This window comes from Lipotes vexillifer, unplaced genomic scaffold, assembly GCF_000442215.2.
Source record: "Lipotes vexillifer unplaced genomic scaffold, Lipotes_vexillifer_v1.1 scaffold591, whole genome shotgun sequence".
Taxonomy (NCBI): Eukaryota; Metazoa; Chordata; class Mammalia; order Artiodactyla; family Lipotidae; genus Lipotes; species Lipotes vexillifer.
Window position 1 is genome coordinate 56,943 of NW_006791954.1, and position 22,124 is coordinate 79,066.

The 22,124-nt window shown below is 44.9% G+C and overlaps 2 protein-coding genes across 3 annotated transcripts in view; one reads left to right on the forward strand and one right to left on the reverse strand.

The window, feature by feature from the left end:
* Positions 1 to 1,316: 1,316 nt before the first annotated feature.
* LOC103081438 (DPH3 homolog) lies at positions 1,317 to 1,565 on the reverse strand. 2 transcript variants are annotated; one of them, XM_007464999.1, is made up of 2 exons: positions 1,462 to 1,565; positions 1,317 to 1,386 (listed from the first exon to the last, which is right to left on the reverse strand). In XM_007464999.1, the coding sequence occupies exons 1-2, from the start codon at positions 1,563 to 1,565 to the stop codon at positions 1,317 to 1,319; spliced, it is 174 nt and encodes a 57-aa protein (XP_007465061.1). The 2 variants fall into 2 exon arrangements, with proteins under 2 accessions (XP_007465061.1, XP_007465060.1); XM_007464998.1 differs by having other exon boundaries at positions 1,317 to 1,565.
* A 15,505-nt stretch (positions 1,566 to 17,070) lies between these two features.
* The window catches only part of SPAG9 (sperm associated antigen 9), a 143,918-nt gene continuing 138,864 nt past the window's right edge, over positions 17,071 to 22,124 (forward strand). The window contains exon 1 of the mRNA XM_007465223.1: positions 17,071 to 17,382. Coding sequence (XP_007465285.1) covers positions 17,080 to 17,382 — 303 coding nt within the window. The 5' untranslated portion in view covers positions 17,071 to 17,079. The remainder of the gene's footprint in view (positions 17,383 to 22,124) is intronic.

Here is a 22,124-nt window from a genome sequence, read left to right on the forward strand (position 1 = left end):
TAACAAATGTTTATTGAAAGATTGCTCTGTGCCAGGTACAAAGTGCTTTACTTACAGTAACTTTTTAAATCCGAATAACCACTTAATGATATACATACTACTATTATTCTCATTCTTTCTTTTTAACACCCCCCTTTATTTTATTTATTTATTTATTTGTTTGTTTATTTATTTATTTATTTATTTTTGGCTGCGTTGGGTCTTTGTTGCTGTGAGCAGGCTTTCCCTAGTTGCGGCGAGTGGGGGCTACTCTTCATTGCAGTGTGCAGGCTTCTCATTGCAGTGGCTTCTCTTGTTGCAGAGCAGAGGCTCTAGGCGCGCGGGCTTTAGTTGTGGCTCGCGGGCTTTAGAGTGCAGGCTCAGTAGTTGTGGCGCACGGGCTTAGTTGCTCCGCGGCATGTGGGATCTTCCCGGACCCAGGCTCGAACCCGTGTCCCCTGCATTGGCAGGCGGATTCTTAACCACTGTGCCACCAGGGAAGTCCCCTCCCTTTTTTTTTTTAAGATTCCTAATGACTTTGAGGTAGATGATGCTGTTGTCAGATAATAAAGTAATTAGGTGTAAGGTATAAAAATAATAAAACTGGGATTTCCCTGGTGGTCCAGTGGATGAGAATCCAGCTTCCAATGCAGGGCACGCGGGTTCAATCCCTGGTCAGGGAACTAAGATCCCACATGCCGGGCCAGCTAAACCCACGCACCGCAACTAGGGAGAAGCCCGCACACCACAACTACTGAGCCTGCGTGCTCTGGAGCCTACGCGCCACAACTAGAGAAGCCTGTGCACAGCAACCAGAGAGACGCCTGAAATGAAGAGCCCGCGCACCACATTTGAGACCCAGTGCAGCCAAAATTTAAAAAATAAATAAACTAATTTTAAAAATATAAATTAAAAATAAAACTGAGGGAAAGAAAGCACTGATTTGAAATTATCTTCCTTTAAGTTTGGATGGAAAATTAAGAAAACTTCCAATTCAAAGCTCTAAGCACAAAATCCAGGTATGTCACGTGCTGGACTTGCTTCTTCAACTGGACCTTAATGCTGCAGCCAGTGCAAAGAATCCACACTCTAATGAACAGCAAGCTACAAAATGATTGTTGGGAATTCCCTGGCAGTCCAGTGGTTAGCACCCTGCACTTCCATTGCAGGGGGCACGGGTTTGATCCCTGGTCAGGGGAACTAGGATCCCGCAAGCCCCATGGCGCGGGCAAAAAAAAAAAAAGATTCTCCCCATGAAGAAGCCAGTGACTTTGCATTTGATTCTTCCAGCTTGGTTAATTCCCCAAAGTTCAGGCTTTGGAGTCCTATAGTATTCTTTAGCATTTAACTAGATTTTTGCTGGTGGAAGGGGCTGGGACTGTCTCTCCACACGTAAACTGATCTTTGTCATAAATCACTTTTATAACGAGAGAGCAGCTAGGGCACTTCACCACGTCTTCCCCATTTGTCAAATCTTCCCAGGTGATGCAGAAGTTACCCCCACACGGGCAGGGGTAGGAGTACCTCTCTGAGTCCTTCTCATATTGGAAGTAGTCGATCTCTACCTCATCGTGAAACACCGCCATCATCGCTGGGGCCAGTAGAGGTCTGTCACCTCCCCCTGTCCTACCCAGGCTGGGGTTGGTCCAACTGCTCAGGCCCAGCCTAGCCGGGCCTATTCTCATTCTTTAGGTGAGGAAACTGAGGCTCATGGAGGGTGGGTAACTTGCTCAAGGTCACATAGCTAGAAGAGGTGGAACCAGGATTTAAACCAATCAGTACAGGGTCAGAGCCTGGGCCCTATAACCACATGTGTGCTTCTTTCTGAAGAAGGTTTCATCCCCAGGTTTCACTTCCGTGGCGGGGATCACTATGGGGTCCGAAGAAATCATAATTCCAGACCGATACTCTAATACGGTGGAAAGAAAAGAATTGATTCAGGTCACAACTGTCCTGTTACTAATGATTTAAGGAATCAGAGCAAGTAATGCATTATGCCCGTGTATGAAAAACGGAAAGGCGTCTGAGGATGCCGCGCTAAGACAGTATATTCATAACACTAATTGCGAATGGGCCCCCAGGGAATCTTCCCTGCTTATAAGCAAGAATGAAATATGAACCCTTCCACCTTTGACTCCAGAGTCAAACTACAAATCAAATAGCAGGATCATTTGGTGAAGGTAATTGCCTCTGTTTCACAAAAACTATCCACAGATCATCTGTCTGCTTCTGGCTCTAGAGTGTGGAAGGAAAAACGACCTCCTCAACCTTCTGAGTGAGGCTCTGATCACTGAGGGAGGGAGAGGGAGAGTTTTTTGGGAAACCTGCATTATTTGCTGATTGGGGAAGGAAGTTGTGAGAGACTCCTCACAGTCTGGTGCAACAACCATACGAAGAGGGCTCTATTCTAACTTCTATTTTACAGATGGGGAAACAGAGGCACCAGGAGAGTTAAATGACTTACCCAAGGCTGCAAAACTAATTCACAGCAGAGCCAGGCTGTGAATCCATCTTACTCTTGCTCCAGAGCTCACATGCTTAATTACCATGCTATACAGCATAGAATATGATGTCTTCAGAAATCATAGACTTTCCTGGCCCAATGAGACCTTAAGGATCACACCCCAAACCCAATTACATCAGTCATCTTTGTCCTTCTATTCATTTATATTGGCTGCCTTTGACGTCCTTGTGTTTTCTGCTCTTGCCTGTGAACAATGACACTAATACCATTGATCTTGTCTCCAAAAACTCCTCGGTCCCATTTATTTTTACATTCTCTTACAACCCTCCTCTTGTCTCCATTTTGTTTCTTTCTTTTTTGTATTGTCTCCAATTTCTAAACTTAGGTATAATAAAGCCTTTAGCAAAAACATGGACTTTGCCTCTAACAGTCTTTCCACTTGCCTCGACCCGGATAGTTTTTCAGACTAAAATTCTCTGGGGGAGGGATTATGTAGCTGAAGAGGCTCTGCATTCAGAGCAGTGATTTAGCGTTAATCTGTTTCTTGCTTTCACGTCCTCTGCCTCTGCAGGACCCCCACTGGGAGCCTGTGACCTGCACATGGTATCTGTGGTCTTTACTGTTGAAGGTTACGATATTAGACTGGTTAGGCAGTAGCTCTCCTTCCTCCCTTCAGCCTCTTCAATTTGCAGCTGAATGTAAATGTCTTATAATCTGTGATTTCTATAAGGCTATGATTGTAGTGCCTTTTGTATTAGTCAGGATAGGCTGGGTTGTGCTGAAGAAAAAACTAATCGCTGAACCTCCATGGCTTAATTTCTTAGTCCATTCAGATGCTATAACAAAAATACCAGAACTTCCCTGGCAGTCCAGTGATTAAGACTCTGCGCTCCCAATGCAGGGGGCATGGTTCAATCCCTGGTCAGGGAACTAAGATCCCACATGCCACAAAGCGTGGCCAAAAAGCAAAAAAAACAAAACCAAAAAATACCATAGACTAGGTAGTTTATAAAAAAACAAACATTGGGCAATTCCCTGGCATTCCAGTGTTCAGGACTCTGCACTTTCATTGACAAGGGCCTGGGTTCTCAGGGAACTAAGATCCCACAAGCCGCATGATGCAGCCAAAAACAAACAAACAAAAAACAACAAACATTTATTTCTCATAGTTCTGGAGACAGGCAAGTCCAAGGTCATGATGCCAATAGATTTGGTGTCTATTGAGAATCCCCTTCATTAATAGCAGTCTTCTCACTGTAACCTCACACAGTGAAAGCAGCAAGGTCTTTTTTACAAGGGCACTAATCCCATTCATGAGGGTGGAGCCCCTCCCAAAGGCTCCACCTCCTAATAACATTATCTAGGGTCTTAGGATTTCAACATATGAATTTCATTGTTGCGGGGGGTGGGGCGGGGGGGATGGGGGGAGAACATAAACATTTTGTCTATTGCACTGAACAAAACAAGACTTTCTCACTCACCTGAAATCTGTTGCAGGGACAGCACCTCTGTGGTTAGTTCTCCCTCTGCAATGACTTGGGAACCTGGTTCTTTCCAACGTGTGGCTCTGCCACCTTAATACACAGCCTACGTGCAGCACAACAGAGCAGAGAGAGCTGGAGGGTCATGCAGTCGCCCTTAAATGGTTGGTTTGGCCTGAAGGTGACACTTATCTCTGCTCCTTCCAGCCCATTGACTAGAACTAGTCAAATGGCCCTGCCTAACTCTAAGGGAGCTAGGAAATAAGGAGGAACACAGGGCATTCTGTGAGCAGGAAATGTCTTTGCCTTCTTCTCTTTATTGTATCATACACTGCAATCTTGTCTTTCTTTCCCAGTCTAGTCACAGCCTGTCCACTTGTACCGTGAACCTTCTACCTCTAAATCCACAAAGTAAAGTTTAATCCAATTCTTGTCCTTTGGAGTGTTTCATCTCCTGCCAGATTACCCTGCCTTTGCTCTTTCACTGGTGTATGTCACAGCTGCAGAGTTTTCTCCCTCATCCCCATTCCTACATTCGCATCTAGTCATTTTCCAGGATCTACCCAGCTGAGAGTAGTCTAGAAAGACCCCCTAAACTTTCTGCAATTAAAATTGAAATTATTAAGAACAAGAAACACTCTCTAGAGTGGAGAGAAGAAAGGGAGAGAGGGAAAACACTGAAGGAAAAAAAGCAGGTTGAATAAATCTTCTGGAGGTCAGGTCCAGGAGCCACCCTGGTCCACTGTTCCCTAGGACAGTTTAATACAGGTCAGACAAAAAGATGTCTGGGAAAGGGCCCTAATGCTCTCTGCTCTCTCTGAGTTTTCCTCTTCCACAGTTTACTCACGTTCTGATCAAAACGAGCATTAGTGTCACGCTTTTGTTTTTAATAAACGTACTACAAGAGCAGTGTTTAAGGGAATTTTTATAAAAGAAAATTTAATCCTACCAACCTAAAAGTTATTGTTGTTTGCATACTTCTTTCCAATTGTAGGGGAGAAAAAATCTTTTCATCTACCTATCTTCTGTTCTCCAGCTAGGACCCAATAAATTAGACTGGCCAAAGACAGATTAACAAAAGGAAAACAGATGTTTATTAACATGTGTGTTGCACATGCATCTATGGGAATACCCAGCGATGAGCTAACCGAAGGGGTAGCTAGCATTTGGGCTTATACCCCATCTTAGGCTAAGCAAAGGAGAAGAAATTTGGGGCTTCTGGGCAGAGGAGTACGTTATGGGAAGGCGACCAGGAAAAGTGCAGTAAACAAGGGTTGTTTGGTAAGGTTTGTTATGTAGATTTAAGTGGGTGCCTTCTTCTTTAATAAGAGTTGTTAAGGGAATGGTCCAGTGCTTAGGACTCTGCGCTGAGGGCCTGGGAACGAAGAAGATCCTGCAAGCCTCAAGGCACAGCTGGAAAAAAAAACAGTTAAGAGTCCTTTTCTTCCTGGTTAGGAAGAGGGAGACGCACAAATGGAAATTTCCTTTACGAAAAGAACATTTGTGTCCTGTTTTCAAGCTTTTCCTAAGTCTGCTTGTTTTCAATGGCCAAATTGATCCATATGCCAAAGAGGCATATTCTGGTACCCTTCATAGCCTTTGTTTATTTTTATATGTTTGTGATTATACCAAACAAGTATTTCCTTTTAAAGGGATGTATCCATGAGAAGAGAACACCTAAAGTGAATGACCTCGTCATTTATATTTTAGTAAGAATTAGCTTGAGGAGACTTAGCCTTTGTTTTTTTTTCTTTAGCAACTTGTTGGGATTAGTACACTAAAGCTTGTGTATAGAAGGAGCAACAGGGAAGCTGGTGGGCATGTGTACCTCAGTAAAAGACTTTGGGTAACCCATGGGAGCAAGCAGTCACTGGGTCTTGGGGAATGGAGGACCAACAGGGGTAGAATATGAGAATTAGAAAAAGCAGCAGAAAAAGGGAGTGGTTGGCTCCAAAAGAAACTTTGCCAGCCCAATGATTTTTTTCTTTTTGCTGTATGCGGGCCTCTCACTGTCGTGGCCTCTCCCATTGCGGAGCACAGGCTCCGGACGCGCAGGCTCAGCGGCCATGGCTCACGGGCCCAGCCGCTCCGCGGCACGTGGGATCCTCCCGGACCGGGGAACGAGCCCGCGTCCCCCTGCATCGGCAGGCGGACTCCCAACCACTGCGCCACCAGGGAAGCCCTGCCTAATGGTTTTAAGATCACAAATCTAGTGAACAGGATCTTGAAACTCACCTATTCCAACTCCCATCTTGTGTTTCCCTTGACTGCATCCTTGCCATTTGCTGCCAAAACTGGGCTTGACCAACTCCAGTGCTGGGGACTCCACTATTTCCCAAGATCCCCCCAACTGTTTAAGACAACTCTCACTCATTAAAAAAAAAAAATTTTTTTTTTAATTTTAGCTTTATTAAGCATTTAAAATAAAGATCTTGGGCTTCCCTGGTGGCGCAGTGGTTAAGAATCCGCCTGCTAATGCAGGGAACACAGGTTAGAGCCCTGGTCTGGGAAGATGCCACATGCCGTGGAGGTGTGCCACAACTACCGAGACTGCGCTCAAGAGCCCGCGCACCACAACTACTGAAGCCTGAGCGCCTAGAGCCCGTGCTCTAGGCGCGTGGGCTCTAGAAGCCACCGCTATTATCCCTTTGATAATAGCTTCATAAGAGAAGTCACCACAATCAGAAGCCCGCACACTGCAACAAAGGGTAGCCCCCGCTCGCTGCAACTATAGAAAGCCCGCGTGTAGCAACGAAGACCCAACACAGCCAAAAATAATAAATTAAAAAAATTTTTAAAATAAATAAAAAGATCTTATCTTGAGAAAAAAATGTACCTCCTTGTAGCTTTGATTATAAGCTGCCCTCTAGTCCTCCCCCTACATGAACTGCTATTTCAAGACGGCTCCATAATCTCCTTGGAGGCCCTCTTAAATAGGGTAGTCATGTCCAGTTCAAGCATTCTTCTCATGTCAACACTTCAAGTCCCATTTCCAGCCAGGCCACTTTCCCCAGAGTATACCTGGCATTTGTAGTTGTCAAGGGATAATATCATCTTGCATCAACCTTAAGCAGAAAATGCAGAATCCTTCCGACAATGGAGACACTGCTTCAGACATGCTAGGTGTGATTTTTGAAACAGTGACTTGTAGTAAGAGATCCCCATAGGAGAGGGAGGTGGGCTTGGCTCACTGCTAATAATTCTATATCAATTAATAATCTTAGCTTACATTTATTGAACATTTATGTGCCGGTCATTATTCTAGGTGCTTTATTGTTTACTGACTCATCGAATCCTCACAAGAACCCTATGAGATGGGTCCTCTTATTCTCAACCTCATTTTATTTTTTATTTATTTTTTTAAAGTTTTTTTTTAATGTGGACAATTTTTAAAGTCTTTATTTAATTTGTTACAATATTGCTTCTGTTTTATGTTTTGTTTTTTTGGCCATGAGGCACGTGGGATCTTAGCTCCCTGACCAGGGATTGAACCCGCACCCTCTGCATTGGAAGGCAAAGTCTTAACCGCTGGACCGCCAGGGAAGTTCCCTCAACCTCATTTTACAGATGAGGAAACTGAGGTACAAAGAGTAACTTGCCCAAGATGTCACAGCTAGTAAGTGGCAGAAGCACAATTCAAACCCCAGCAGCTAATTCCAGACCTCTTGTACTCCTCAATCACTGTTGTTTACAGCTTCATGCCTGGTTAAGATTTTGAATTTTAATATTTTTTACAAAGCAGTAAAGAAAACATCCCTCTGAGTCTTGATTTCTGCTAATCTGATAGTGAACAACAGAATGTTATTCCCTTATATGCAACATATACTTTACATCAGAACAGGACATCAGCCCAGGATATGTCCTCTTCTTTTAGACCTATGATCTTATGTCAAACATATGATATTATTTGGCTTTTGACCTAGGAATTTGAAAACAGGGAGGTCGAATGAGTCACTGAGCTAAGAGTCCAGAGCTCTAGATACTAATTCCAACACAGCCATAATTTTTTTTTACAGCCATAATTTTACATGTAACTATGCCATGATTCCTCAATTGTAAAATGAGAGAATTGGACTTCACTCCACTCTAAGGGACCTCCAAATGCTAACATCTTGTGTCCAAAGGAATGACTTTCCCACCGGGAGTTTCCAGCACTGTGGCAGAAGGAAAGGACAAATATATATCTAGAAAGAGGCAGACTCTCTGGTGCCTCTTGAGTCACACATATCAAACTGAAATGAACAAATGAGCATCTGTTCCCTGTTTCTGATGTGTAAAGCTGTCAATTGGCAATAGTTACTATGCTTAGGTTTTCAACTGGCTCTGTTGCCCCTACTAAAAATAAGCCACTGGTGTTAGGGCTGAGTCATTTTCATACATGCATATGTGGAGGAAAAAAGTGACAAAGGTCATAAAGGAACTGTGGGTTATTTCCCTTCCAACCAGACACCACACCTTGTTCCCAAACAGTCCCTCTTTTTCTGTTTTATTTCAGATAAGCTGTATACCTTAAATAGAGAACATTTTCAACAGTATGTTATTGTGTTTTTATTTGTTCATATCCTGTTCACTGCTTGTAGATTGGCCTTTTCCTTAGAGCTGGGTTTTGTACTTTTCTGAGGAATAGAGGTTGATGTTAACAATATTTGCAACTGAACTTTACAGTTTACAAAGTGATTACATATACATAGTTTCTTTGGTCAGCCACCCCCTGGTGATGTGGCAACCTGAGGATAGGTCCCCAGCATCCTCTCCAGGTAGTAAAGTCTTATGGGGACAAGACCCATCCTGGGCAAAACTGTAAAGTAAGTTTGCCTTGTTTTAAGGTGGTCTTTCTCTTTAGTTTTGGGGGATTATTTCTCACCTTCTGGGCTCTCCATTCCCCACCCTCCGTTCCTGTGACCCTTGCCCTCATTCTGCTTTCTGCTCGAAGCTTCTCACTTTTTCAGCCTTTTTCTCCTAGTTCTAAAATGGGAGGAAAGTTGGAGGAGGAAAACACTAAAGTTCTTTCTTAATCTAACTGCTTTTTCCAAATATGCCTTTCTAAGGAGCAATAACAAACTCTAAAATTATCTCAGGATTCTTTTCCTTACTCAATAAAATTCCCCATTCCCTCAGGGTTGCTGGTTTCAACTAGCTATTTGGTGGAAAACAGTTGACTAAACAAAATATAAAGGGTGAATATTGGATCATGTATTTCATAAAACAATTCTTCCTGGGAGTATTATCCACAAACAAGACTTAAGAACATTCATAAATTAATGACTTAGAATGGTTTGTCCAGCTACCGTCTTTCTTTGTGATCCAGTCAGAAGCACCTCAAACCAAAAATGTCCAAAATGAACTTATTATTTTATTTTAAAAAGCTACTTTTCTGACAGCTACTCACCTGAGTCTGCCCGCTCTCCCCTTGAGAGTGTACTATCATTTAATAAATCCTTGCCGTGCTTTCTCGAGGAAGGAAAAAAAAAAAAACTACTTTCCTTCTTGAACTCTCTCTCTCTCTCTCTCTTTTTTTGGCTGCACCAGGCGGCTTGTAGGATGTAAGTTCCCTGACCAGGGATTGAACCTGGGCCCTTGGCAGTGAAAGCTCTGTGTCCTGACCACTGGACGGCCAGGGAATTCCCCTGAATTAACTCTCTTGATTGGTGATACCACCATTTACCCATTTGCCCGGACCAGAAACCTGTGGGTCCCTTTCTATCATCCTCTAAGTCTACCAAGTTCTGTCCACTGGATTTCTAAAATATTTTTCACACCCATACCATTGCCATTGCCTTAACATAAAGGATGGAGGGAGATTAGGCAAAGATGGAATGCGAAGAGCAAGATGTAAGTAAGACCAATTTAAGTGCATGTACCAAGACATGAATCTGGCAAACCAGACAAACCAGACAAAGTTCTTGACCCCTACCCATAGCACTCTACCTCCACCACCACTTTTTTTTTTTTTTTTTTTTTTTTTTTGCGCGGGCCTCTCACTGTTGTGGTCTCTCCTGTTGCGGAGCACAGGCTCCGGATGCACAGGCTCAGCGGCCACGGCTCACGGGCCCAGCTGCTCCACGGCATGCGGGATCCTCCCGGACCATGGCACGAACCCACGTCCCCCGCATCGACAGGTGGACTCCCAACCACTGCGCCACCAGGGAAGCCCTTCCACCACCACTTTATAGCATATTGGTAGCCTAGCCTGCAGGGCTCCCAAAATGGAGAGAAAATACCTCTGTTCACTATTAAGATTTCACTTGGAGTTGAAGTTGAGATGGAGAAAGAATATATGGGAAAAGGCCTCACGTTTCAGACTGAAAGATTGGTAAGAGGGGGGCAAGGAGAACAGGAATAGAGAATAAAACTATTAGACAGGCATCCACATTTTTGGAAGTCCAGGCTTTGTCCCAGAGAGTAGGAGAAGTGTTGAATAAACGAAAGTAACATTGAGGGCTCTACCCTCCTCTTATCTGGGGCTCAGGATGATGCTGCCTTGAAGACCACCCCATGTCAACCTAGGGAACAAGTACCTCAAGTTGGCTGTGTTGTGGACTTGTGTGGTGTGAAGCTCAGAGGTTTAACTTTCTTTTATTTATTTATTTATTTATTTAATTTATTTAGTTTTGGCTGCGTCGTGTCTTAGTTGCAGCACCCGGAATCTTTGTTGAGGCGTGCAGGATCTTTCATTGCGGCGTGCGGGCTCTTCGTTGTGGTGCATGGGCTTCCCTCTAGCTGTGGCGTGTGGGCTCCAGGGCGCGTGGGTTCTGCAGTTGTGGTGCACAGGTTCCAGAGAGTGTGGGGTCCGTAGTTTGCAGGAGGGGGGCTCTTGTTGAGGCATGTGAACTCAGTCGTTGTGGCATGCGGGCTCAGTTGCCCTGTGGCATGTGGGATCCTAGCTCCCTGATCAGGGATCGAACTTGCGTAGCCTGCATTGCAAGGCAGGCTCTTTATCACTGAACCACCAAGGAAGTCCCAGAGGTTTAGCTTTCTTAATCTGGCCTGGGAACTTGGGGTGGGGATGGGCGGTAGGCAGCAGGTAGCTCTGAGGTGAGGGCTACAGGGAAGGCTACCATCATAGCCAGACCTCAGGGACGTCTCAGGTAACATCAGAGTCAAAAAAGGCCAAGTTAGATGGGGAGTGATGCCAAAAGAATGGACCCTGAGTTCCAGTAGTTCAAAACTTCAATCCTTTTTTTTTTTTGGCTTCGCCTCATGGCATGTGGGATAGAATCTGCGCCCCCTGCATTGGAAGCATGGGTTCTTAACCACTGGACCACCAGGGAAATCCCTCAAAACTTCAACTTTGAAGGCCAGCTGGATATCTAGAGACTAGGCAAGCAAGGAACATTGCCTAGAGACCAGAAGAAAAGAGCGAAGGTCACTTCATGGATCCAAAGACCCCATTCACCGTTATCTACCTTGATCAAGTGGCTGAAGAAATGCGTCTTCCCTATAATCTAAACAGGAACGGGAGAGGTTAGCTGAAAAGACTCATCATTCTTATCCAAGAGAGACTGCACATGACCTAAAGTTACTGTTTCAATAATCCCTTTAGACCAAACTTTCCTTTGAACTTGGTCGATTCTGTGAGTGAGGTTTCAGAAAGTAGGCCAGATTAGGTTTAGACAAAACAAATAAATCATTTTTCTCTGCTTATCTGAATCTGTGAGTTAACTCCCAAGCCAATCCTCTGCTGAGATTACCTTCCCCTTGGCAAAATCTTCCAGGAGAACTTCACCTAAATAACCTCCCAACAGTTAACTATTCTTTCTTCTTTATCACTGCACTTTATACATATTTAGATTGTTGCACTTGTACAAGACTTATGCTTCCAGACCTGCCTCATTCACTAGACTCCTTGTCTTGGGGGAAAATATTGTGCCTGACTCATCTTAACCTTGGCCTACCACCTTCCACTTGGGCCTCACACAGGACCAGCATCTAATAGGCAACAAGTGCTGGCTGAATTGCACTGAGTTCTTAAAGATGGTGGATTTCAGGTGCAATGTTTTGGGTAATTAAGACCTTCCCCTCAAATCATATACACAAACTAATTGGTATTCAGAGAAATCAGACAGTTTCTTCTCATCTCCATTCCTTTCCCAGCATGACTGTTAAAAAGTATGTCAAAATTAATTTCTAAACTAGAATGGATTGATAGTGTCATCCCCAGTGAAATCCGTTTAAAGACTCTTTTGGAAATGGGGTCTGGGTTTGTTTGATGTTTCCTAAAAATTTCATGTATACCTTTCTCATCTGTTTACCTAGGAGACTCAAGGCAGGGGTGATGGGGTGGGTGAACAAAATTCAGGTTTCTTGCTGGTGAGTCTCACTGGATGCTTACTTGCTCCAGACAAAGAGGGTCCCCTTGCACTTGACTCTTCTCCCACAAGGACAATGATTTCCTGGATCACCTTACAGATTGTTGAATATTAACCATGTGATATCTTGGAAATGGGATTTTCTGGGTGGTTTTAAATTTCTTTGTGCTTTTCCATACTTAGCCAATTTTCTATAGTGAGTATACATTTTGTCTATAATTGGGGGAAAAAAATCCAACTAACCCACTGTTTTGAAAATATGTCTTTTATTCCCAGAGTGAACTTCAGCTATAAAAAGTATACCAAGGGACTTCCCTGGTGGTCCAGTGGCTAAGACTCCACGCTACCAATGCAGGGGGCCCAGCTTTGATCTGTGGTCAGAGAACTAGATCCCACAGGAATGTTGCAACTAAGAGTTCACATGCTGCAACTAAAGATCCCACATGCTGTAACTAAGGAGCCCATGAGCCGCAACTAAGACCCAGTGCTGCCAAAATAAATAAATAAATATATTTTTAAAAAAGTATACTGAGAGGTGGGTGATGGGCCTTCTTTTCCACTTGTTCCACCAACCCAGGTCAGAAAGGGGTGGCGAGAATATAGACCTGAACACAAATATGACCAACAGACCTTGGTCCCATCTAAAACAGACTCTATAATGGGATTCTTGCTTCAGCCAAATGTTCAGCCTCCTCATTTTAGAGGCATTTCTGGTAGTCCGATGTTCTGGATGGGGGATTGGAGGGTGGGGGAGGGTGCTACAAGGGAATAGGCCTTCTTGCAGCTTCAACCTGGACAGATTTAGCCATCTTATCCTGACACCTTAAAAGACTTTCAGAGGAAAAACCGAGGGCTCAGAAAAGTCCTCTGGCACTTTTCAAGAGCCCTGAACTCCATAGTTGGACTGCCTCACCGAGCATGTTCTAATTTGTAAGGGGTAATAAATCACTTATTTCACACTGCCATAGATGGAGGGTTTTGTGCACTAGTAGCCCTGTTTTCTCTTCCTCTTCCAGCGACCCACTCTCCCCATGTGGGAAAATGTAGTTTGTGAAACCAGAGAAATTGAGTTACATAGAAACAACTGTAAAAGTTCCAGAAGTCTAGACAAACAACAAGACCAGCAATTTCGCTCTTCCAGTGATTATAGTAATTGAGCTTAGGAAGAAACTCCTCCCTTCCTTCCCTCGTCAGCTCCTCCCCTCTGCTGCTCCCATTAGCATCCTCACTATTTGTGCAAAGGCCAAAGAATCTCTTAAAATGGAATTTCCTTCCTTGTAGGAACCAAAAGTAAACATGTACTCTATTTTGTTTTTTTGGAGGGGGGCAGCGCCGCACAGCACATATGGGATCTTAGTTCCCTGACCAGGGTTTGAATCCATGCCCCCTGCAGTGGAAGCACAGAGTTTTAACCAATAGACCACCAGGGAAGTCCCGTAAACATTTACTCTAAATCTACAACATAACCTGCCTGTTTTCCTGAATGACTCTTAGTCTTTAACAATAATCTCAGCCCGTGGGGTCAGAGGTGGGTGCTGGAAATTTATCCGGGTGGTTGAGTATAGGAGGTGGTATTACTGCCTACAATGTTAGGAGTCGACTAAAGGGACTCAGTCTCAAGGCCCTCTCTCCCGTCTTTCACTCCCACCTACAAGCCAGAATCATAGGATTTAAGAATGGCAAGAAGTCTTTACAGATTCTGTAACACACGTCTTCATCATACAGATGAAGTAGTTGAGGCTCACAGTCCTTATCACAGTGACTGGTACCCAGTAGGTATTCAGTAACCATTAGCTTTTCTTGTTTCTGGCCTAAGTTCTTCAAAATGACAAGTCCATACTAAGGGTATAAGGTTCCCAATTTAAAACCTGTTTCCTTTACACTCTATCACACTGAGTTATGTGGTTCTGTTGGGTTTACTAAAAGTCATTATAGCCATAAATTTTGTTTATAACAGCTTCATTGAGATACAATTCCCATAGCATATAATTCAACTATTTAAAGTGTACAATTCGATAACTTTTAGTAAATTCAGAGTTGTTTATCTATCACCATAATCAATGTTAGAACCTTTTCATTAGCCCCAAAAGAAACCCATGCCCGTTAGCATTCACTCTTATTTTCCCTTTGCTCCTCCAGCCACCCCTAGGCAATGATTGATCTTTCATATGTGGTCCTGTGTGACTGGCTTCTTTTACTCAGTATATGTTCCAGGTTCATCCACGTTGTAGTATGCACTACATTTCTTTTTATTGCTGCGTAATAAATGTTCCTTTATATGCATACACCATATTTTATTGAAGAGTTGATGGATACTTGGCAGAATTTTTAGACAAATGTGATCACTGAGTTAGCAGAAGCTTAAAATCAAGATAAATATGCATCTCGTATATTTCTATCTTGAATTTATACCTAAAGAAGCATACTTACTATGAAGACTTTATTATAATCTCAGACCTGAAAATCAACAGACATTTTTTCCCTAAATTTTCTGATGTGTATGAGAATACTGTGGAAAGACAAAGTAAAGCCTTGGCCTAAGTCTTCCTGCTCCTCTAGACTCCTAGGAAAATAGAGGCATATACATAGGTAGATTGCCCAAGTAAGTGCCCTCAGGAAGAGGAAAAAGAAGAGAAGAGAAAAGAAAAGAGATTCAGAGTAAGACTCCTCTGGTTTTCAAATGTGAGATTTAGAAAAGAAGGGGCATTTGGGGCACATAGCTAACCAGCTGATAGGCGAAACTAAGATCCAGGCGTATACACAAACAATAAAAGGTGACTGTAGGGTGAGGGTGAGAAACGGGGACAGTACAGGCCACAAATTCAGTCATGTCTGACCTCATAAGGCTTAGTATTTTCATTTTTGTCTTTTTATACCTTGGCCCTTGCCCAACCTCCATAATGCTTTTGTGGGTCTCCATGGTATTTATGATCCTGGGAGGTAGCTGATTCCCCCCAGTGAACCCTTCTTTATCCAAATCTTGCCTTCCTCGGCCCTATTCTTAGAGGAGTTGAGGCCACGGTACTCCTGAGTCACCTGCTGCGGAGATAAGGGGCTTTTGGGAGTGTCTTCTGCCCCATTTGCAGAGGCTATGATGCCAAAAGCACAGCTTCTCTATACATCGGGGCTGAATCAAATCTCAGAGACAGAGTTTTGGGTGAAGTAGAAAAGGATAGTTTCATTACTTTGCCAGGCAGAGGGGGACACAGCGGGCTCCCGCCTGGAAAAACTGTGTCCTAACTTGGAGCCGATAGTGAGAAGTTTTACAGTAATGTTTCAGAGAGGGCGTGATCAGCTTGTGGACATTCTTCTAATGGGTTGGTGGTGAGGTAAGTAGGAATCAGCATCATCAACCTTCAGGTTCCAACTGGTTTGGGGTCTAAATGCTTATGGGTAACATACCATCGTTAACTTCTCGCACCTGGAGGAGGTTTTCAGTATCTGCAAAACAGCTCAAAGATATTGTTGTGTGTATCCCTTGATGGGTAACCAGGACCTTGCCCCAAGGCTCCACTACTGTTTCTCTTGACTGTTTCTCCCTTGTGTTGATGAATCCCCTTCCTTTCCCTAACTAACAGCTGCTTGAAACTACCCATTGGAACTCAGGGAAGATCTTGGAGGCTAAATGAAGCCTGTTTCCTGTAATCAAAGAAATGGGGTACACAGAAAAGCTTTGGTGCCCAGGAGCCCCAGAGGGCCCCCCTCGGTATCAGCTAGAAGAGAACACCAGGAAGTGATCCTTGACTCAGCCCGCCTGAGGTTTGGGTGTTGTCATTCCCCACACGTGATTCTCTCCCAGGCGGCCGAGACCTCACGTACTATCGGACTTACTCACCCCAGTGACTCCACCTCTTTCCTCCTCTACTCCCCAACCCCCCATCAGCCTGCCCTGCTTCAAGATTAGAGGAAAGGAGGGTGGCTGGAGCCAGGAAATGCCACTCTCCCAAGTTGGCCAGAGGAAGCAGAGGAACCCGTGTTTGCCAAAGCACAAGATGTGGCGTTCGTTTTACCCTTCTACAGAATGCTTTGCACGGCCTCTGTTTAAGGCTATCCATAGTGTTTTTAACCCCAAAATAATTCTATCCTATTCAAGACCACCTTATCACTGCGGCAAACCTTGTCCCAGTTAAGGTTGCTTTCCCTTCCCATCTGTTTTCCGCTTCTCTGAGTACGGAATTCTCAATCAGAATTGGTTTGAGTCCCTGATCAGCCTCCTTCCCGTTCTCGCTGCGTGACCTTGAGTGAACCAAAACTTCTCCGGGCCTAGTTTCCTTGTCTGTGAAACGAAGGCCAAACGTCTATCGCACCAAACATCCTTGTGGTGAGGAACAAATGTGAAAGCCCTTTGTGAGCTGTAAAAAGTAACAAAATTTTGGCTATTCTGGGCTGCTAGTCACTCTTCCAGAACCCCTCCTTTCCACTAGGATTCGCCCTACAAATCGCGCCCTGGGCGGGCACTTCTCACCACCCTCCTCTCGCAGTCTTTCCTATTGGCTTACGCAACGACCTCGCGGCGCCGAGTGTTGACGCCACGCCGCCTCCGCCGGCAAAGGGTGACGCATTGGTCCCGCCCCCGGCCGCTCCTGGCCTCCTGCGGGGCCCCGCCCTACGGGCCGACGCGGCTCGGATCCCGCCCCGCGGGTGACGTGTGGCGCGCGCGGCTTAGCCGTCCCGGCAGTTGGTGCAGCGGCGGTAGGGCTGAGTGCGCTCGCTTCACCCCTCCCCTCCTCCGTCCCGGGCCCCCACCCAGCAGGGCCCAGCCGCAGCCCTAGCCCTAGCTGCCAGTCCCGTGCGGTCCCTTGTCGTCCCCTCGGCCGGCGACGCCCCGGGCCGGCCGCCCGCCACCATGGAGCTGGAGGACGGTGTGGTGTACCAGGAGGAGCCCGGCGGCTCCGGGGCCGTGATGTCGGAGCGGGTGTCCGGCCTGGCCGGCTCCATCTACCGCGAGTTCGAGCGGCTCATCGGGCGCTACGACGAGGAGGTGGTCAAGGAGCTGATGCCACTGGTGGTGGCCGTGCTGGAGAACCTGGACTCGGTGTTCGCGCAGGACCAGGAGCACCAGGTGGAGCTGGAGCTGCTGCGGGACGACAACGAGCAGCTCATCACCCAGTACGAGCGAGAGAAGGCGCTGCGCAAGCACGCCGAGGAGGTGAGGGCCGGGCCCGAGGGCGGGCCGGGGGGCGGGGGTCGCGGTCCGTCTCAGGATGGGAGGAGCGCCGGCCTCCAGGAGGCAGGCCTGAGGCCGAGGCCAGCCGGACCGAGCCCGGCGGCCGCGAGGTCCCAGGACCCCCGGCCGGCGTTGGACGCCCAGGCAGGCTAGTGAGTGTCCAGGAGAAGAGAGTGTGATGGGGAAAACAAGGCCCGGGGAGGAAGCCACAGCCTGAGGGCACCTGGGATTGGCTGAGAGCGGAGATTTTAGGGTGTCTGCTTGCCTCTTGTAGTTTAGGGAAGTTTCCGACCACCGTGGGATAGTCAGATGGCGGTTCAAACTTTTACCACGGGAGTTGGGGGGGGGCAGGCGCATTTAAACACTACTGCCCTGGATATGTAACTTCCGCTGGTTCCAGCACCTTTCCTGGGGGTTGCTGCTTTGGGAAGTTAGAGATCTCCCTCTTTCGGCCAGTTTTCTTGTTGACGTTTTAACCCTATTGAGAAAGAGGTTTTATTTTATGTTTTAAGTGCCTTGGTTGACACTTTGTCAACAGTTAGATGTTGTATAACAATACTCTGTAAATATGGAGAGTATGCAATTTTATTTTATTGGCATCCCACATCAAAGCTTTCTTCCTTGTCAGGTGGTAACCTTGGACAGTTCCCTTTAAAAACCCTTTGTTTATTTATAAAGAGGACGGGAACGGGGTGAGGGGCAGGTTGAGGAGGTGTGGGTGACTGTTGGCAAAAGCCTTTTCAAAGACTACGGTTTACAGGTGCTCTTGGCCAGCTTTTAACTTTAGTGCCTCAGCAGTGTGACCTCGGTGCCCTAACCTTGAGTGAACCTTTTGCAGCTCTGGAGTGCAAGTGATAGGTCTTTGACTTCTTGAAGACAGTAGAGGATTTTAGCTTTCAGGATGTGTAGGCGTTATTTCTGTGGAACTTATCTAATACAGGTGAAGTGTCCTACTCATCTTTGTTTCTTGAGCATCTAGCAAACCTGGTTAAATATCTGGTGACTGAAGGAAGCTAAATAACTAATTATTGAAGGAACGACATGTTGTATTTCAAAAATACTTGAAAAGTGTTTTTCTTTTTTAAAATAAATAAATTTATTTATTTATTTTTGGCTGTGTTGGGTGTTGGTTGCTTCACGAGGGCTTTCCCTAGTTGTGGTGAGTGGGGGCTACTCTTTGTTGTGCGCGGGGCTCTCATTGCGGTGGCTTCTTTCGTTGCGGGGCACGGGCTCTAGGTGCGCGGGCTTCAGTAGTTGTGGTACGCAGGCTCAGTAGTTGTGGCTTGCGGGCTCTAGAGTGCAGGCTCACTAGTTGTGGTGCGCGGGCTCACTAGTTGTGGCACACAGGCTTAGTTGCTCTGCGGCATGTGGGATCTTCCCCGACCAGGACTCGAACCCGTGTCCCCTGCATTGGCAGGCGGATTCTTAACCACCACGCCACCAGGGAAGCCCCAATACTTGCAAAGTTTTAAGGATGTGAAGCTCATTTCCTAAGACTAAGTAGTACCACCATTTAAACTTTTTGTCACTTATACCTTTGTACCAGGTCAAATAGTTCTTTTTTTTCTTTCTTTTTAAAAATAAATTTATTTATTTATTTATTTAGGGCTGCATTGGGTCTTTGTTGCTGCGTGCACGGCCTTTCTCTAGTTGCAGCGAGTGGGGGCTAGTCTTTGTTGCGGTGCGCGGGCTTATCATTGCGGTGGCTTCTCTCTGCAGAGCAGGGCTCTAGGTGTGCAGGCTTCAGTAGTTGTGGTGCACGGGCTCAGTAGTTGTGGCTTGCGGGCTCTAGAGCACAGGCTTAGTAGTTGTGGCACACGAGCTTTTTTGTTCCATGGCATGTGGGATCTTCCTGGACCAGGGATCAGAACCCTGTCCCCTGCATTGGCAGGTGGATTCTTAACCACAGTGCCACCAGGGAAGTCCCTGGGTTTTTTTTTTTTTTCTTAAGCTTGACTGTATGATGATTTTTAGTTCTGATTTTGTGATCCATTTGTCTCAAAGGAATGCTATTGAATTTGCCAAACAAAATTGACTTTATTTCAAGAGTATTTCCAAGTATATAGGGAAGGAAGGGTTGAAAAAGAAAATCTAAGGATGGAATCAAAATTTCCACTGGTTTGTTAGCTGTTTACAGAACTGTTTATGGAACGGAGTTTATGTACTACTACTCCTGAGATGACTTGCCATGTCTTCACGTTTAGACAGGTCCTTGCCATTGTGTGGATGTAAATGGAAAGTCTGTGGAATTAACCGAATATACACACAGGTGAGGAACAGGCCCAGCATAACCTGTTACTACAGATAAAAGAAATTACTCCTTTCAGCCTTAAACTCCTGTCAGTCCATGTAAACACAGGCAAAATGCCAGGGTCGCACATGCCCAGAAAACCATCTGCCACAGGTTGCAGAATCAGAAAATAAAACTAAGCTGCTAGACTCTGGATTGTATATTAATTTCTTAAGTAAATGACTTTTAAAAAATAGATTATGCAATGACTTTCTTTGTAATTTATGCTTTTTCAAATATGTCTATAAATTTTCTATAATGAAACCTTTGGGCAAAGGGCCATGATCTGAGAGTACAGAACATTGATGTAATGCTAAATGAGCCAACTTCCAGACCACAAATGTAAAACCATCTTGTTATCAGTTTTCATGTAGGATCATAAATCAAGTTTTACCCAAGTACTCAGAAATTCAGTCTCTCTTAGGCCAATATGCAGAAATGATTCCTTGTTTAATTTTCTTTGAGTGTTTGTGGCCTTTAATACAAAGACTATTTCCGTAAAGTCTGGTATTACAGCAAAAATGCCTCAGGGTATTTACAGCAAGAATATTTGAAAGTATGGAAATTGACCATCACCAGAGAGAGTTAAGTAAATTCTGAGCACCTTTGTGGAAAGTTAGGAGGATATGTAAATAATGAGGACGTTTTACGAGGTGTGAAGTGCTTTAATCTCTTGCTTGCAGGAATTCTCAACAAGGAATCGGGAAGTTAATCTTTATTATAATGGCACTACTTAATTTGAATACCTTCTGTCTTTTTTTTTTTTTTTCTTGGTGGTACGCGGGCCTCTCACTGTTGTGGCCTCTCCTGTTGCGGAGCACAGGCTCCGGATGTGCAGGCTCAGCGGCCATGGCTCACGGGCCCAGCCACTCCGCGGCCTGTGGGATCTTCCCGGACCAGGGTACGAACCCGTGTCCCCTGCATCGGCAGGCGGACTCTCAACCACTGCGCCACCAGGGAAGCCCCCTTCTGTCTTTTTAATTGCTTATTTGAATTTGTTGTGTGGAGTTAGCCTGATGGTTTTGAGTCTATAAAAACAATCTGAAGGAGGGCTGATTTTAGATAGATTTGTAACCAGCTTCAAATACTAATCAAGAAATCTATCATTTTATAGCTCTCACCATTCTCCCCTTTGGGCTCCCTGCTCCAGCCATGTATATTTTTTCCATTCTTTAACCAAGTCCTGTCTGATGCCTTTGCCCATGCTGTTTCCTTGGCCTAGAGTGCTTTTCCCTCAGAGCTTCACCCTGGCTAGTTCCTCACTTTTGGCTCAGCTTAAATTTCACTTCTGTTAGACTTTTCCTGTCTACTCTATCCAGAGTAAGCCTTGTGAATCTATGAACAATTTACCTGTAAATCAGTAATTTAAAAAAAATCTGGAGAGGGAATTCCTTGGCTGTCCAGTGGTTAGGACTCAGTGCTTTCACTGCTGGAGCCCAGGTTCAACACCTGGTTGGGGAACTAATCCCACAAGCTGAGTGGTGTGGACAAAAAAAAAAATCTGGAGAAAGATGTTATTCTTGGGGAAGAATATATTAGTGTTTTTTATGTTTTTGTTTGTGTAAGTTCTGATTCTTTTAAAATAGACATGATTTTTTAAAAAAATTTTATTTATTTATTTATTTATTTTTGGCCGTGTTGGGTCTTCGTGTCTGTGCGAGGGCTTTCCCTAGTTGCGGCGAGCGGGGGCCGCTCTTCATCGCGGTGCGCGGGCCTCTCACTGTTGCGGCCTCTCTTCTTGCGGAGCACAGGCTCCAGACACGCAGGCTCAGTAGTTGTGGCTCACGGGCCCAGTTGCTCCGTGGCATGTGGGATCTTCCCAGACCAGGGCTCGAACCCGTGTCCCCTAGCATTGGCAGGCAGATTGTCAACCACTGCGCCACCAGGGAAGCCCGACATGATTTGTTTTGAGTAATTAAAAAAAAAGAATTTACAAGGTCATGTTAGTTTCAGATGTACAGCAAAGTGATTCAGTTATACATAGGGAATTTAGCTTCAAAGTGAGAGTTTCTTTAGCATGATTGGGTAGAGGGAGATTGCACATAAAAATGAAGATGTACCCTCTTCATCCTCTGTGAGTGGTAGAAGCATATATGAAGAGAGAATATCTTTGCTGGGAAGAAGATGTTGTGATTATGTGATTTTATGACTGCTTTTCTGTGGCTTTTTGTCTGAAAAAGACTGGGGTGATTAAGTGCAGAGATGAGAGATATTACTGAGAATATTCTAATTAACTTTTCCCCAATGAATCACCACTTAAAGATGTAACAAAATGGATGTTTTATATTAAGACTTTAATCAGGTTGTTTTCTTTGGAAGTCTATGAACATGGGAGTGAGTGATAAGATTTGTGGGCAGGAAAGGAGGCATTGATATTGATTTTTTAAAATTGATGTTATAGTTCTCACTGATTCATAAAAATATTTTAATCAAA